The sequence below is a fragment of the Hyla sarda genome, chromosome 3 (assembly GCF_029499605.1).
Source record: "Hyla sarda isolate aHylSar1 chromosome 3, aHylSar1.hap1, whole genome shotgun sequence".
NCBI lineage: Eukaryota > Metazoa > Chordata > Amphibia > Anura > Hylidae > Hyla > Hyla sarda.
In genome coordinates this window covers 390,468,283-390,486,053 of record NC_079191.1, presented here as the reverse complement: position 1 = coordinate 390,486,053, position 17,771 = coordinate 390,468,283, and the positions used below count along the sequence as shown (strand labels likewise).

The 17,771-nt window shown below is 48.3% G+C and overlaps 3 protein-coding genes across 6 annotated transcripts in view; 1 reads left to right on the top strand and 2 right to left on the bottom strand.

The window, feature by feature from the left end:
* The window catches only part of AFTPH (aftiphilin), a 174,014-nt gene that overhangs the window by 110,902 nt on the left and 45,341 nt on the right, over positions 1 to 17,771 (top strand). The gene's annotated exons all lie outside the window — the stretch shown is intronic.
* Positions 1,560 to 2,412, bottom strand: LOC130362871 (uncharacterized). The gene is made up of 2 exons (XM_056567969.1): positions 2,066 to 2,412; positions 1,560 to 1,960 (listed from the first exon to the last, which is right to left on the bottom strand). Exons 1-2 carry the CDS (start codon positions 2,133 to 2,135, stop codon positions 1,560 to 1,562), a joined length of 471 nt encoding a protein of 156 aa, XP_056423944.1. The 5' UTR covers positions 2,136 to 2,412.
* LOC130362868 (uncharacterized) lies at positions 15,318 to 16,201 on the bottom strand. Its single transcript, XM_056567966.1, has 2 exons — positions 15,905 to 16,201; positions 15,318 to 15,803 (listed from the first exon to the last, which is right to left on the bottom strand). The coding sequence occupies exons 1-2, from the start codon at positions 15,972 to 15,974 to the stop codon at positions 15,403 to 15,405; spliced, it is 471 nt and encodes a 156-aa protein (XP_056423941.1). The 5' UTR covers positions 15,975 to 16,201; the 3' UTR covers positions 15,318 to 15,402.

The window sequence follows — 17,771 nt, the reverse complement described above, 5'->3', positions numbered from 1 at the left end:
CCTAACCAAAGCATGGGGGATAAGATGTCAGATCGTGGGGGTCCAGCAGCTGGGACCCCCGTGATCTCTGTGCAGCAGCCGGCATTTTTTTTTAGAACGCTGGGTGTGGGTTGTGGGGGTCATAGCCATGCCCCTCGTAACACCACGCCCCCTCAATTCAAGTCCATGGGAGGAGGTGTGGCGTCCGAACCCCCTCCCATAGACTTGCATTGAGGAGGCATGGCGTGACGTCATGACCCCCACAATCCACTCGAAGCGTTCGGGGGCAGTGGAGTACCACTTTAGCAACTACCAAACTGTCTGGCAGGAGCTTACCCTCTACCTCTCTTTAGAACACATGAATGGTCGACCAAGCTGAATGTTCGTGTGTGTGTGTGTGTGTGTGTGTAGGCGGGTGGGGGCGGGACTTGGTGTCGAGTGAGATAACGGTTCAGCCGATAGTATTGATGGTGTGTTGGCACCTTCAGGCTGCCAGTTTCTTTATCAAACCTTATCTGTCGTGTTTACTTAGTCTGTGTTCCTATAGTTTTTTTGCAGTTCTGTTGTTTGAAACTCAAAATGCGTTTGAAAACCACATGCGTTTCAGAATGACAAAATTACTCTTAGGCTGGATTCACATATCGAAACATTTGGCTAAGTATTTTATGTGCTGATTTTTTTACGAAAAACTAAAGCGAGATCAAGAAATTGCAATCCGTGCAATAAACTCGTGAACTCTGCCTAAGAGGTGTAACATGCTTATACAACATACTTTACCATAGAAACTGGAAAACCTCTTAAAGACCCTGCCTCCTGAGCTGGTAAACAGCCAAACATGGAGGGGCCAGCAGGATTTGGGCCGCAGATCTCTACTGTTGGTATTCGGAGAATGCAGACTGACAGGTGTTTGGGGTTTTATTGTGTTCATTTTGTCCCTTTTAGATGAGACATGAGGCTGCCAGGAGGCTGGTGAATGCAGGAGATGCTTTTTGGTTGTTTTCTAGCTGAGATTTGAGTGTACACTCTCAGAAAGCGTCAATCCCTGTAGAGAAGATGGTGGTTCATGTCCTCTGTTCTTGCCCAGGGTGCCCTCTCTATGTGGTGCTGTGTTTATCTCTATTGTAGATGGCTTTGTATCCATACTAAATGACTAAAGGAGTTGTTCCTCCAGTATGTATATATATATATATATTTATTGCACAGATCATGGCATATTAACAACGCTTGCCATATATGTACACAAAAAGAAGTTCTTAATTTCCACATGGTGTTAAAAAGGTTTTGAAATGTGCACGTCCTTAGATGAGTGCTGGTGGATGCACATAATAATTGCTTCTATGGTGCTGGTCAGAGGAGGCTAGTACAACCAGTACACACAGCATTATCATAGGAATCTCCCTCCCAAGGCCTGTACCCCCATAAAGGTTCTATTTTACTTCTTCCCTGACACAGGCCTAAGCTGGTGGTACATTTCTGATAGCGGTCGGCCAACTGCATTCTCTCCAAATCTCCACATACACATGAATACTTGTCTTAAAAAACTACTTCGGTAATTAAGTTGTTAATTCATTTATTTTTGCTTATCTCCTACGAGGGAAACAGCGTTCTCGGCACAGGGGGCAGTGGGATTTTGTTAGTAGCCACCGGGCGATGCACGGGTGATGGAACTGGTGCTCGCATGTAATGACAGTGACCACTTCTCCCTCTTCATACTCTGCCAGACAGATGGCACACATCTCCTCAGGTCTTGCTGGACGTCTGGGCAGGTTTTGAATGGTCTCCCTCCTGCTGGGCCTGTCGGCTGGTATCTGGGGGGGCCACTCTCGCTCATGGTTGCCCTCAGCTGGTGGTGGTCTCAGTAGGGGGCGGCCTCTCTCCCTTCCTCCCAATGGTCTTCCCCGCTGAAGATCAGCCCTGGCCTGCATCCTCTCCGCCCTTCTACGCTGATCAGATCTTAGCCGTTCCCGGCGAATAGTCTGGCCTAAATGAGAACAAATATATGAAGAAGAATTAAGAAAATTAAATTTTTTTTTAGAATATTGATATAAAACATAAGCTAAAATGGTCTCTTAATAATATTACTTACCCGCATTTTCTGGACGCTGCAGCCATGCAATATTGCCGGCATTCATGCCGCGCACCTCCCGGGAACCCATGGGTCCCGGGATGGAGGTAGGTCCTCCCTCTCTAGACTCAGGTGGTTTTAGCCCGGATGTAATAAAGTAAATAAAATGAAAATAACAAAAACACAAAGCAGGAAGTAAACGCCAAATATATGATTTAGCTCGCCCTTCCTAAGTGAATTGAAGTCTTCACCGCTAAGTAAAGACTCCAAAGGTGCTGAAATGTCTGTGCGCAGGGGTTTCATTGCTTCTGGTTCTTTGTGATGTCATTTAGAATGTGACATCACCACAGCCTGGCGGCCATGTTGCTTCCCCCAGCTGCACAATATCTCCAATACCATGAATGGACAGAGAACTTTTCCAGATTAAACAGAAAGCTGCACCTCACCAACAACTAGGGGGCGCCTCACAGATTGAGAAGCGCTGGGCTAGAGCACATCCCAGAATCATATGTCGCAAAAGCAATCGAATCGCGATTTTTGCTTTTTGCGATATAGCGATACGGCCCCCCGGGAAAACATGCGATTATCTGCTCGGGCCGACTCCCCTGGCGGGGGCTGGCCAGAGCAGGTAAAAACTAAATTTAAATACTAAAAGTCAGTGTTTCCCAACCAGGGGGCCTTCAGTTGTTGCAAAACTACAACTCTTAGCATTCCCTGACCGGCAAAGGCTGTCCGGGCATGCTGGGAGTAGTTGTTTCAAAACAGCTGGAGGCACCCTGCTAGAATAACACTGAGCTAAGGGCGCAGGGAGAAAAATAAGAAAACCTTCTGCTCACCTAGTCCCGGTCCCTGCAGATTAGTCTCCGTGCGCTCCGGAGTTTCCTCTCTTCTTAGTACACCCTTTTCAGCCAATCACTGGATGCAGTGGTGTCACGTGTCAAGCCAGTGATTGGCTCATGGGGAAATGTCTTGTACTGCAGCAATACACTAGGTTTCCTGGGTCCCGCGGAAGATCAGAAATCCGCCCGGGAAACCCAATGTATTGCTGCAGTACAAGAATACAAGGATGTGATTGGGGGGGGGGGGGGGGAGTGACCAATGCGGGGATGTGTCAAGGGGGGGGGGGGAGAATATGATGGGAGGTGTGACAAGGGGGAGAAGTATGTGTCAAGTTGGAGGAGAATGTGACAAGGGGGTGGGGGATGTGACAAGGGGGGTTGAAAAGGGAGGTGGATGTGACGGGGGAGGAGAATGTGACAAGGGGCAGGAGAATGTGACAAGGGGGAGATGTGAAATAGGCGGTGGGCATAAAATGGGTAGGTAGATGTGAAATGGAGGCGATTGGACATGAAATGGGGGGATTTCACAATTTTTTTATATATATCGCATCGCATATTGAAATCGCAATATGCCCAAAATCACAATCGCACATTTTCCCCATATCGTGCAGCCCTACTTCACACTTATCTTTCCAGCCATCTGTCTATCCATCTACTCTTGTACCAATAAAATTGTACTATTAAGGTGGCTTAAATGGGCACTGACATTATGTTAAACTTTCTGTCTATTAAAGTGCATACCATAACAAGCATAATTGTAATTTACTTACTCTGGGTTCACATCACGTTTTTGCAATACAGTATTGAGCCGTATTGAAAACCGTATGCATTGACTTTCCGTTGAAAACCGTATGCTAAAAGATGCATGCGGTTGTGTCTGTTTTGCATCCTGTAGCATAATTGTCAGTTTTTTTTCCCCATACCCAAAACTAAGGATCGACCGATATCGATTTTTCAGGGCCGATACTCTGTGGAGGTTAGGGCCGATAGCCGTTAACTTATACCGATATTCCTGTATAAGCTGTTGGCTATTTATCCCCCCTGGTGACACCGCTGCAGATCATTGATTTAAAGCGGGCGCTTTAAATCAATAAACTGCAGCGGATTTTGCGGTGCCAGAGACTGCCGCCGCCACCCGCTTCTCTCTCCCTGCCTGTCCTGGAGTCGTCCTGAGTCCTATCACCGCCACCACGAGAAAAAGTGAAAAACTTATACGTTTTTTTCTTAAAACTCAGATGCAACCGGACATAATTTTTCCAACCGTATACGGATTAAAATTTGTACACGTTTTGATACAGTTTAGTCAGGTTTTGAGGAATCCGTTTATCAAAAACCTGATACGGGAACTGTATTGCAAAAACGTGGTGTGAACCCAGCCTTACTTTAACTCTTAGAGTACACGTGGCATACATGTACATCACTGTGCCTTGGTACATTTTATGGTAAAATGAAAAGCGTCATAACAAAGCACAATTGGTCTTTTTTTCTCCTTACCTTAAAAAAATCATAACTTTTTCAATTTTGCACCTAAAAATCCATATGATGGCTTATTTTTGCCCCAGAAATTCTGTTTTGTAATGACCAGTCATTTTACTAATAAATCTAAGACAAAACGGAAAAAAAAAATCATTGTGCGACAAAATTGAAGCAAAAACACAATTTTGTAAGTTATGGGGGCTTCCGTTTCTAAGCCATACATTTTTCGGTAAAAATTACACCTTCTCTCTATTCCGTAGGTCCATACGATTAAAATGATACCCCACTTATATAGGTTTGATTTTGTCGTACTTCTGGGAAAAATCATAACTACATGCACGAAAATGTATACGTTTAAAATTGTCATCTTCTGACCCCTATAACTTTTTTATTATTCCGCATATGGGGCGTATGAGGGCTCTTTTTTGCGCTGGGATCTGAATTTATCGGTACCATTTTTGTATTGATCGGACTTTTTGAACGCTTTTTATAAATTTTTTCATGATATAAAAAGTGACCAAAAAATACACTATTTTGGACTTTGGAAATTTTTTGCGCATATGCCATCGACCGTGAGGTTTAATTTACAATATATTTTTATAATTCGGACATTTCCGCACTTGGCGATACCACATATGTTTTTTTTTTTATGTGCACTTTTTTTTTTTTTTTTTTTTTTGGGAAAAAACCTTCCCAAACCTTTATTAGGGAAGGGGTTAAATGATCTTCACTTTTTTTTTTCCAATTTTTTTTTTTGCAGTGTTATAGCTCCCATAGGGGGCTATAACACTGCACACACTGATCTGTTACATTGATCAATGGTTTCCCATAGGAAACCATTGATCAATGATTCTGCCGCTTGACTGCTCATGCCTGGATCTCAGGCACTGAGCAGTCATTCGGCGATCGGACAACAGGAGGGTGACCCTCCTGCTGTCCTACAGCAGTTCGGAATGCCGCAATTTCACCGAAGCGATCCCGAAGAGCCCGCTGAGCTAGCCGAGGGTAGTTTAGTTTCAAAACTTTGGACACCGCGTCTAAAGGGTTAGTAGTGCGCGGGACCGCGGTCAGTGCCGCTCGCTATTAGCCACGGTCCCGGCCGTTGCTAGGTGCCCGGCCCGACGCGCTATGATGCCCCACGTTGTAAAACGGGAGCGGACTCAGGACGTACCATTACGTCCTTGGTCCTTAAGAGGTTAAATCACAGCTTTTCTGGGCTAAGCGTGTCTCTGGTGACCCGTTGGTCTGGAAAATAAGGGTGATTGGTGCTGAGACAGCACCAATCACTCTGAAGGATAGGCAGTGAGGTGGCAGAGGTGCCACCAGTCCTATCCCTGAGATTGTTTGGTTGGGACCAACCAACCAATCTCAGATCGGGGGGGGGGTGGGCAGGGGATTCATGGTTAAGTTCCCCTGCTCTGCCCACCCATGGTAGTCCAGGCAGAGCAGGGGGGGGGGGGGGTAGCATGTTTAGCGGCGGCAGTGGTGCGGGTGGCCTTGATCATCATTGGTGAGTGGTAAGGAGTCTGTTAAACTGTGGCCTTCTAGCAATACTATAACTCCCAGCATGCCCATACAGCTGTTGACTGTCTGGGCATGCTGGGAATTGTAGATTTGCAACATTTGGAGTGCCAAAATTTAGAGACCACTATTCTGTGTCTCTCTTTGTTTTTTTGTTAGCACCTTGTACTGCTGTGTCTCGCTTAGACCAATAGTCTTTCTCGGTCAGCTCCATTGGGGGACACAGAGACCGTGGGTATATCACGGCAGGATATACCCCGCCTACTGACCCTGATCTAATCAGTTTTAGCTCAGTGTTAGTAGGAGGCAGTTCTTGGAGTTCTCCAGACCTAGTCTTCTTTTCTTATTTTTCTTTTTATAACTAGGGCCTGTGTTAGGTTCTTTTTTTCCTTTTTTATTTTCTTGTTTTTAGGTAGGGGTTCAGGAGCATGGCGCTACCTGTTCCCCCATATGCGGCTAAGGGGCATGGGGCATAGAATATGCACTGTTAACCCCTTCCCGCCAACGACCAGCACCTGGGGTCGCACCTTGGGCTTGGTCCCCCTATCTATCCCTGCTCGTCCAGCTGTCTCAGCCTGACGTGATGCAGGTGACTATAGCTGGCTGAAGACATCCTAGTTGAGTATGGCTGTCTGTCTACAGGGTGAGTATACCACCCCCTCCCTTCCCTCGTTTTATTCGAGGCTGTTAGTCTTCAGACCTTGCATGGGGAGCCCCTTATATCTGGAACACCGGGAGAAGTTCTCATTTTTTATTTTGTTCCAGGGGAGAAGTGCTTTTCTATACTGGGTAGCACTTTAGTATTTTCTACATTGCTATTGCTTTCTACATTTTCCCTCCCCGGCAATGCTTACTGTTTCCATATATCTGGCGTCGGCAGCTTAGTTCTTTCTCTGGGCGCCTACCACAGGGGCTGCCTACCAACTGAGCTGCGGTCGCGCTGCTGGCTCTGTTTTACTTTCGCCTGCGCAGGCAGTCACGCGATGCGCTGATCATTACTTGGGGCCGTGGCTGTGACCGGATCCGGGACTTTCCTTTCCCGCCCTCCGCCCGCTGCCAGCCAATAGTTGTCCTGTGCTCGCACCAGGGGTCACTGATGCTCCTATCAGCTCGGTGTGCGTTCTTTGGTAGGTCATTCTCTATACTCCTCCATCTCATTCTCCAATGAGGTTTATTCTGCTGGGAGGCATTCTCTGGTCATTGCATTTTGCTCCTCCTCTTTCTTCTGTTAGCTGCAGACCAAATTGCTGCGGCTGCCTCTTCTCTTCAGGACACCTACAGCCTGCTTCTCAGCTCCAGATGCGGGACACAGGACCTGGGTGAGATTGCTCCATTTTCTTTGCTGACTATTGCTTGCTAGCACCTATGTCCGACCCCAGACCCGAGCCTCCCCCCAGTCAGGCGATCGCGACCCTAGTCACCTACTATGCTGCTGTGGGCTGTAAGTCCAAAATGCCCGGTGGTTGCACTGAATCCACTTGTTCTGCCTGCACCAACAAGCGCGCCATCCCTCCGGTTCCTTTATCTCAGGATGTTCCTCCTGAACGCGCTTTTTCGTCCCTCCCCCTGAATGGGCTTCTTCCCTTAATGAGTCGATCTCAGACCTGCCTGGGTCTCCAGATCTGTTGGCTCTGCCTTGGAGCGGTCTGTCTTGTGCATGGCCCCCCAGGGAGTCCCGCTCAGTTTAGTCTGAACCCCACTTTCAGCGCTCTAGCAAGCACCCTAAAGTGATTTCTGCTGGCTCTTCTCCAGAGTCGTGTATTCGGGATAGACATAATTCCCGTAAATCTCGCTCCTCATCCCCAGCTCGCCGCTAGAATTGCCTCTCTAGGGGCTGCTCTCCCAGTAACCATCCCAGGTCCCTGTCTCCTTTTTCTAGGTCTAACACTCCTCAATCTAAGGCTACCACCGCACGTTCCGGGAAACATCCGGACAAATGATTCCAGGGAGGCAAGAAGATTCTAGCTCAGTTTCCCTTTCCTCTGGATCTGGTTTCCAACTGGACAGCACCACCTACAGTTGATCCTCCAGTTTCTCATCTGTTTAAATCTTCTACCCTGCTGCTAGCGAACGTAGCATCCCTTAAGGATCCTGCAGGCAAGAAGATCAAGAATTTGGTGAAATTTGCTTTTGAAGCAGCAGGCTTGTCCTTACTACCCACCTTCGCATCCGCTTGGGTGGCCAAGGCAGTTTCGGTTTGGGCTTCCCAGCTAAGAAAAGGTATTCTGTCAGGCGTACCACGGGGGGGGGGGGGGGGGATTTGGCTGATCTCGCTCGCCAACTCTCTCAGGCTGGAGACTTTCTCTATTCAGCGGCCTTGGAGTCAGCCCGATGCATGGCTTTTGCCTCAGGTAATTTAGTTGCAATTCTTTGCTCCATGTGGCGTGAGATGCAGATGCTGCTTAGAAGAAATCTCTAACAGAGTTACCTTTCTCTGTTTCCTGGCTCTTTGGGAAATGACTAAATGAAATTATTTCCAAAGCTACTGGGGGTAAAAGTTCTCTGCTGCCGCAGAACAAACAGACGCTCCAATACTCGTCAGAAGGTGGCTTCCTTTTGGCCCTTTCGGTCCTTTTACATCGGGTCGTCTTCCCAAGCAGGCGCACTCCCAATCTCGGAAAGCCCCTTCCTTCAAGGCATTTCCTTCCTGGAAGTCAGACAACCGTTCTGGTGGGTTCGCGGCCAAGTCTGATAACCGTAAGACTGTCATCTTCTGCCTCTTTTCCGGGAAGTTTGGCTAGCTCAGGTTCAGGACTCCTGGGTACGGGACTTCATATCAGATGGTTATCGGATAGTTTGCTTCTCTCCCCAGGGATCGTTTCTTCCGATTCCGTCCTCGATCCGGCGGCCTTTCAGGTCGCTTTAAGTACACTCCTCGCTCAGGAAGTGATTGTGCCAGTTCCGCCAGGGAAGCATTTTTTCTACTCAAATATCTTCATCGTCCCCAAGAAGGAGGGCTCTGTCCATCCCATTCTGGAGCTCAAGTTACTAAACCGCCATTTGCGGCTCCGTCATTTTCGCATGGAGTCCCTCCGCTCTGTGGTGGCTTCCATGGACCAGCCTGAGTTTCTTTAGTCTGTTGACATCTGGGATGCCTATCTGTACATCCCTATTTTCACTGCCCATCAGCGTTTCCTCCGCTTCACTACCCATGGCTGTGGTGATTGCCATCCTTCGGGCCTGGAGGATCTTGGTTCTCCCTTACCTGGATGACCTTTTAATCAAAGCCCCGTCCTGGTCCCAAAACTTGAAGAGCCTTCATCTCGCGGTACAGACTCTGTCCGCCTTCGGTTGAGTGATCAACCGGGAAAAGTCCAACCTGTCTCCCTCCCAGTCTCTGGTATTTCTGTGTCTCCTTTTCGACACGGCAGCCGCCTTTGTTCGTCTTCCATTGGACAAGCGGCGATCTATGAAGAAGAGTGTCAGTCGCCTCTCTCTGGTTCCGATTCGCTTCTGCATGGAGGTTCTGGGCCAGATAGTGGTGGCCATGGAGGCGGTCCGCTTCTCCCAGTTTCGCTGTTGTCCTCTCCAGCTGGCCATTTTGGCCAGGTGGGACGAATCCCCATCGACTCTGGATTGCCAGATTCTTCTGCCCCTCTGTTCGGTGGTCTTTTCTGTGATGGCTCTATTCTCCCCTCCTTCTCCAGGGGTGCTCTTTTCTTCCTCTCCACTGGCAGGTCGTCACGACCGATGCGAGTCTCCAGGGGGGGTGTTTCTGGACCTTACGGGTCACCTTCCCATCAATCTTCTGGAGCTCCGAGCCATCCTTCTTTGTCTCCACTAGGAGATCCTCTTACAGGGTCGGCCGGTCCGTGCCCATTCAGACAATGCCACGGCTGTGGCTTATATCAATCGCCAGGGTGGCTCTTGCAGTTGCTCGGTGATGGAGGAGGTCTCCAAGATTTTGCTCTGGGCCGAGACTTGAGTTCCCGCTCTCTCCGCAATCCACATTCTGGGTGTGGAGAATTTGGAAGCAGACTTTCTCAGACACCCTTCCGCGGATCTGGGGACTGGTCTCTCTATCCAGAGGTCTTTGCGCAGATCTGCGCTCTCTGGGGGACCCCGAACGTGGATCTCTTCACTTCTCTCCACAACAGGAAGGTTCCTTGCTTTGTAGCGAAGTCGCGAGACCCTCTGGTTCTGGCAGTGGACGCACTGGTCATCCCCTTATCTCTTTCTGCCTCTCCTGCCCAGGGTTCTGTGGAAACTCAAGGCGGAGGGTGTTCCCGCGATTCTAGTGGCTGCAGACTGGCCCAGGCACGTGTGGTTCGCTGACATAATTCAGCTGATCGCGGGTGAACCGCTGCATCTTCCACTTCGCCCCGATCTGCCCTCCCAGGGTCCTCTCTGCCACCCTAGTTTACTGTTGCTGCTTTTGACGGCATGACGGTTCTGAGAGCTCGGGGTTTTAATTTCGTGGTGGTTCGCACCATGCTTTGGGCTCGGAAGCCTTCCTCCGCTAGAATTAACCACCGCACCTCGTGGGCTTATATCCGGTGGTGTGAGGCTCAGTCCGTTTTCCCGATTTGTTTTTCCTTTCCGCGCCTTCTGGCCTTTTTACAATCCGGTTTGGATCAGCGCTTGACACTCAGCTCTCTTAAGGGTCAAGTGTCGGCCCTTTCAATTCTGTTTCAGCAGCAGTTGGCTTCCAATTCTCACGTCTGCACCTTTCTACAGGGCGTGTCCCATGCGGCGCCGCCTTTCAGGTCTCCCACTCCTCCTTGGGATCTCAACCTGGTGCTTGGCGCTTTGAAGGAGGCTCAGTTTGAACATCTCCGGGACACCTCTCTTCGCATCCTTTCTTGGAAGGTCGCCTTTCTCATCGCGATTACCTCAATTAGGAGGGTCTCGGACCCGGCGGCTCTTTCCTGTGTCTCCCCCCTTTTGATCCTTCATCAGGACAAGGTGATTTTTCGGCCTCCTCCCTTCTTGCCCAAGGTGGTTTCCCCCTTTCACATGAACGAGGAGATTGTTCTTCCTTCATTTTGTCCGACTCCATCCAATGCTAAGGAGCATTTCTTGCATAGTCTGGACGTTGCCCAGGCTGTCCGGATCTGTCTTTCCGTCACCTCCTTCCTTCGGCAGGGGGGACTCCTTTTTTTTTGTGCTTCAGGAGGGTAGTTGCAAGGGACTTCCGGCTTTCAAGGCGACCATTTTGCGGTGGATCTGTGCTGCCATCTCGGAATCATACTGTCGTAAAGGGAAGGTTCCACATTTTTGGGTGACTGCACATTCCACGTGTTCCTTTGGGGCTTCTTGGGCGCTCAGCAATAGGGCTTCGGCTCTGCAAGTCTGTAAGGTCGCCACCTGGTCGTCCTTACACACTTTCACTAAATTCTACAAAGTGCACACATTTGCGTCAGCTGATGCCAGTTTGGGTCGCAAGGTGTTGCAGGCGGCAGTGGCTCAGTCTTCTGCCTGATTCTGAGTTCCGTGTATTTTCCCACCCCGGGACACAGTACCCACCCATTGTGCTTGGTTCCTATGGTTCGGTTTTCTGTCCGAAGGGTTGTTTGGGCTCCCTTTTTTTTGTCTGGTTCCCTTGAACCCCTGCTGGTTTCTTTCTCTGGTCAGTCCTGTCCTACTGCTTTAGGACTAAACTGATTAGCTAAGTGTTGGTAAAATTATATTTTGATATCTATGTTCTGTGTGTGTGTGTGTGTGTGTGTGTGTGTGTGTGTATATATATATATATTTATATATATATTCATTCTAACTCGGTGGATGGTGTTGGCCGGTTTTATCTAGTTAAAATTAACCATTGTCCTAGTCCTGGTCAGCACCCCGAAGGTAGAAAAATATCCAAATGACCTTAGTAAATAATGAGGTTTTTGTTGGATAACAAGCTTTTTCTATGATAAGGAAGAAAGTGTAAAGGAACCCTGTGATTGGTAATAGTTATACACCATTATCCACCGGGGTTTCCTTAGCCAATAAGCTTACACTTAGAGTGTTGCCATATAAATGGGCTGTAATCTATTTTGGGGTATGATTTTCTTCTGCGGAGCTGTTTCTCTGCTTGTAAGAGAACATCCACCTGTATAGATACATGTACATTATATCTGTCTGCTCATCAACACGGCTGGAGTTGACTGATCACAGGGAGCAATAGATCCTAACACTCAGGGTCAGTAGGCGGGGTATATCCTGCCAGGAATGGCCGGCTTTCTTTTGTAGGCCTAGTTTCAGCCTCCTAGAGGCAGCAAGATATACCCATGGTCTCTGTGTCCCCCAATGGATCCTGGATCATAAAAAATCAACTTTTCAACTGCGCTTCTGCATGCCCATGCATGCCTGGGAGTTGTAGTTTTAGAACATCTGGAGAGCCGTAGGTTAGAGACCACTGGTCTAAGTGACCTGCTGTCTGTACTTGCTGCTTCCTGCCCCTAGTGTAGGTGGTCTGTGCCACCAGCAATTCGTCTGTGCTATTTGGATGGACTGTACCCCCTGTGCAGATTGCCCTGATTGCTGATCAGTGAATCATTTCTGATCAGCACTTTTTGGAAGATGTTTTATTTATTCATGAATTTATTTATTTATTTATTTATTTTTTTAAATGGTAGCCCGGCCACACAGAGCAGAACAGTCGCTGGTGGCACAGACCGCAAACTTCTCCCAAAAATAACCCTGCACCCCAACAAAAAACGTTTTTATCATAGTAAAAGTAAAAAGCAGTACAGTACACCCTGAAATAATGTGAAAATAGTAGATTTACAAATGCACACTTACAGGTTGGTCGACACCGCCCCATAAAATGTAAATGCCCTAAAGTCTCTTTTCGGTAGTGGAGCCAGCATGCGCCATGCTTGCCTCCAACACCCAGACTTCCAATAAGAGAGAAGAAGAAAGTTGTCTCGTGACTTAACCTGAAACACTCTGTTTTGCCAGTTGCCGTTCAGGTAATGGTTAGTGGTATAAATTGTTTCCTTACATCGATATCACCGCACATAAATACTACACAGGAGTTCATGAACCTTATTGCCGACACAGGACTGCGGTGGGGAAAGCCCTGTGTCTCAGCTCGTAGCGCATACGCAGCTTATTTCCCGATACTTTGCAGATTTCTCGCAGTGTCACATATGCTGCGTATCTGCTCATTGTGACTAGGGATCGACTGATTATCTGTTTGGCGGATATTATCTGCCGATAATCACGATTTGGGCATTATCGGTATCGGCAATTACCTTGCCGATAATGTACCGCCCCCCGCACCGCGTCGCACCCCCAACCGCATCGGCCCGGGGTCAACGCTACTTCTGGCTCCTGCTGCGTCCTGCGTTACGCTGTGCGCAATGATGAGTGACGCGACGTCACCGTCAGTGCGCACAGTGACAGCTCAGGAGGACGCCACCGGAGCCAGATTTAGTGTGGACTCCGGGCCCCGGGAACAGGTAATCACAAAACCGGCGATGGGGTAGGCAATGGGGCCGGGGCGGTGCGGGGGGGGGGGCATGGTGATAGGACTCAGGACCCCCGGACAGGCAGGGGGAGAGAAGCGCGTGGTGGCGGCGGCGGTCTATGGCACCGCAAAAGCCGCTGCAGTTCATTGATTTAAAGCGCCCGCTTTAAATCAATGATCTGCAGTCGTTGGGATGGGGGGGGGGGTAAATAGCCGATAACTTATACCGATATTCCGGTATAAGTTATCGGCTATCGGCCCTAACCTCCACAGATTATCGGTATCGGCCCTAAAAAAACAATATCGGTCGATCCCTAATTGTGACCCTACCCTTAAGGTGCCCATACACTTTAAATAGCTGTTGACCTAACAATTGACAGGGGTCCACAGTCCCTGCCGACTCTTCCCTGTTAGATGATATGGAGAGAAAGAAGCATTGGGCTTGTTAGATTTAGGGGTACTCTGCCCCTAGACATCTTATCCCCTAACCAAAGCATAAGGGATAAGATGTCAGATCGTGGGGTCCCGCAGCTGGGACCCCTGTGATCTGTGTAGCAGCCGTCATTTTTTTTAGAACGCTGGGTGTGGGTTGTGGGGGTCATAGCCACGCCCCTCGTAACACCACGCCCCCTCAATTCAAGTCCATGGGAGGGGGTGTGGCGTCCACACCCCCTCCCATAGACTTGCATTGAGGAGGCATGGCGTGACATCATGACCCCCACGACCCACTCGAAGCGTTTGGGGGCAGTGGAGTACCACTTTAACAACTACCAAACTGTCTGGCAGGAGCTTACCCTCTACCTCTCTTTAGAACAAATGAATGGTTGACCAAGCTGAATGTTCGTGTGTGTGTGTGTGGGGGGGGGGGGGGGGGCGGGACTTGGTGTTGAGTGAGATAACTGTTCAGCTGATAGTATTGATGGTGTGTTGGCACCTTCAGGCTGCCAGTTTCTTTATCAAACCTTATCTGTCGTGTTTACTTAGTCTGTGTTCCTATAGTTTTTTTTTTGCAGTTCTGTTGTGTTTGAAACTCAAAATGCGTTTGAAAACCACATGTGTTTCAGAATGGCAAAATTACTGCAGTTTTGCCATGTGGTTATTGCTAGCGCATCTCTTAGGCTGGATTCACATATCGAAACATTTGGCTAAGTATTTTATGTGCTGATTTTTGGACGAAAATCTTCAGCGAGATCAAAAAATTACAATCCGTGCAATAAAAATACATTAGCAAATTTTGCAGTGTGTGAACTTTTACAGTGTGTGTAATTACCTGTTGCCGGGGTCGGGTCCGCGCTGCTTCAGGCCTCTGGTGTGCGTCCCCTGCGTCGTTGCTATGCACTGCGCGGCGCACTGATGTCATGTGCCGTGCAGCGCATAGCAACGACGCAGGGGACGCACACCGGAGGCATGAAGCAGCGCGGATCCGACCCCGGCAACAGGTAATTATGCAACCGGGGATGGGGGGAGGCAACGGGGCAGCGGCGCCGGCAATGGATGCCGCTGCCCCTTCTCTCCCCCGGTCTGTCGGCGCCGCTGCCCCATTGCCGGCACCACTTCTCGCCCCCTGGCTATTGGCACCGGCAATGGGGCGCCGGCACCGATAGTCAGGGGGAGAGAACGGGCAGCGGCGCCGATAGCCAGGGGGAGAGAAGGGCCGGCAGCAGGGCTCTAGACCCAAGGGCAGGCAGGGGCAGAGAAGCCGGCAGCGCTGGCTGTCTCTGCACCTGCAAAGCCGCTGCAGTTCATTGATTTAAAGCGCCCGCTTTAAATCATTGAACTGCAGCGGCTTATCGGCGTATAACACGCAGGTAGACTTTAGGCTAAAAATTTTAGCCTAAAAAGTGCTTGTTATACGCCGATAAATACGGTAATTGCTTCTATGGTGCTGGTCAGAGGAGGCTAGTACAACCAGTACACACAGCATTATCATAGGAATCTCCCTCCCAAGGCCTGTACCCCCATAAAGGTTCTATTTTACCTCTTCCCTGACACAGGCCTAAGCTGGTGGTACATTTCTGATAGCTGTCGGCCAACTGCATTCTCTACAAATCTCCACATACACATGAATACTTGTCTTAAAGAACTACTTCAGTAATTAAGTTGTTAATTAATTTATTTTTTGCTTATCTCCTACGAGGGAAACAGCGTTCTCGGCACAGGGGGCAGTGGGATTTTGTTAGTAGCCACTGAGCGATGCACGGGTGATGGAACTGGTGCTCGCATGGAATGACAGTGACCACTTCTCCCTCTTCATACTCTGCCAGACAGATGGCACACATCTCCTCAGGTCTTGATGGACGTCTGGGCAGGTTTTGAATGGTCTCCCTCCTGCTGGGCCTGTCGGCTGGTATCTGGGGGGGCCACTCTCGCTCATGGTTGCCCTCAGCTGGTGGTGGTCTCGCTTGGGGGCGGCCTCTCTCCCTTCCTCCCAATGGTCTTCCCCGCTGAAGATCAGCCCTGGCCTGCATCCTCTCCGCCCTTCTACGCTGATCAGATCTTAGCCGTTCCCGGCGAATAGTCTGGCCTAAATGAGAACAAATATATGAAGAATTAAGAAAATTACATTTTTTTTTAAATATTAATATAAAACATAAGCTAAAATGGTCTATTAATAATATTACTTACCCGCATTTTCTGGACGCTGCAGCCATGCGATATTGCCGGCATTCATGCCGCGCACCTCCCGGGAACCCATGGGTCCCGGGATGGAGGTAGGTCCTCCCTCTCTAGACTCAGGTGGTTTTAGCCCGGATGTAATAAAGTAAATAAAATGAAAATAAAAAAACACAAAGCAGGAAGTAAACGCCAAATATATGATTTAGCTCGCCCTTCCTAAGTGAATTGAAGTCTTCACCGCTAAGTAAAGACTCCAAAGGTGCTGAAATGTCTGTGCGCAGGGGTTTCATTGCTTCTGGTTCTTTGTGATGTCATTTAGAATGTGACATCACCACAGCCTGGTGGCCATGTTGCTTCCTTCCAGCTGCACAATATCTCCAATACCATGAATGGACAGAGAACTTTTCCAGATTAAACAGAAATATAATGGGGGAGATTTATCCAAACCTGTGCAGAGGATCAGTGGGGCAGTTGTCCAGAGCAACCAATCAGATCACTTTTTATTTTCAGAAGCAATTTGATTGGTTTGCCATGGCAACAGGTGTTGATAAATCTCCCCCAATGTGTAGTGGAAAGTTCTGATCAGTCAGTCCAAATATTATTCTAGAGCCGAAGTTATACCTGAGCCTCAGCATCTGTGGTGGACATCCATGTAGAAATGAAGAATATTCCTCAGTCCAACTCTCATTTACCTCCTAAAGTCTAACAGTAAAAGAAGTATAAAATGAGCCAATAAAGTTACTAAACCAGAGATTGTTGCAGACAGGGAAAGTGCTTTGCAGCTTATAACCACCTTTATGAAAACTGCCTCCCCAGCTGCACCTCACCAACAACTAGGGGGCGTCTCACAGATTGAGAAGCGCTGGGCTAGAGCACATCCCAGAATCCTTATAGTTATGAATCTTCACACTTATCTTTCCAGCCATCTGTTTATCCATCTACTCTTGTACCAATAAAATTGTACTATGAATATTGCTATAGCACGGTGGCTTAAATGGGCACTGACATTGTTAAACTTTCTGTCTATTTAAAGTGCATACCAAAACAAGCATAATTGTAATTTACCTAGGCTGGGTTCACATCACGTTTTTGCAATACAGTTACCGTATACTTTTTCAATTTGAAAACAGTATGCATTGACTCTCCGTTGAAAACCGTATGCCAAACTATGCATCCTGTTGTGTCCGTTTTGCATCCTGTACGGTTCTGTCAGTTTTTTCCCTGTACACAAAACCATAGCCGTCCACGGTTTTTGTCCAGGTTAAAAACCGTATCGAAACCTATCAGTTTTCTTTACTTGGGATTCAATGGGAACTCTACAGAACCGTATGTGCAAACGGTTCCATCCAGTTTTCACCATCCAGTTTTTGACTTTGCACTGTTTTTTTTGGGGGAATTTCAATCAAACAAGTGAAACTTTATTCATAATCAAGTTAAAAGTTAAGAACGTATCCGTTTTTTTTTTTCTTAAAACTCAGACATCATTTTTCAAACCGTATACGGATAAAAATTTGTACCCATGCTTTGATACAGCTTAGTCAGGTTTTGAGGAATCCGTTTATCAAAAACCTGATACGGGAATTAGATTGCAAAAACGTGGTGTGATCCCGGCCTTACATTAACTCTTAGGGTGCGTTCACACTACGGAATTCTTGCGGAACTCCGTGAGCGGAAATCCACGGTGTGAACTTAACATTAGTGTGAATGGGTCTCCGCGAGACCCGTTCACACTGCGGAATTTCTGCGGCGGACAATTCCGCCGCTGAAATTGTTCCGCGCCAAGAAAGAACATGTTATTTCTTTGAGCGGATTCCGCGATCACTGCATAGCAGTCAATGGTGACGGCTCAGTGCCCCGCGGCCCTAGCGCAGAAGAA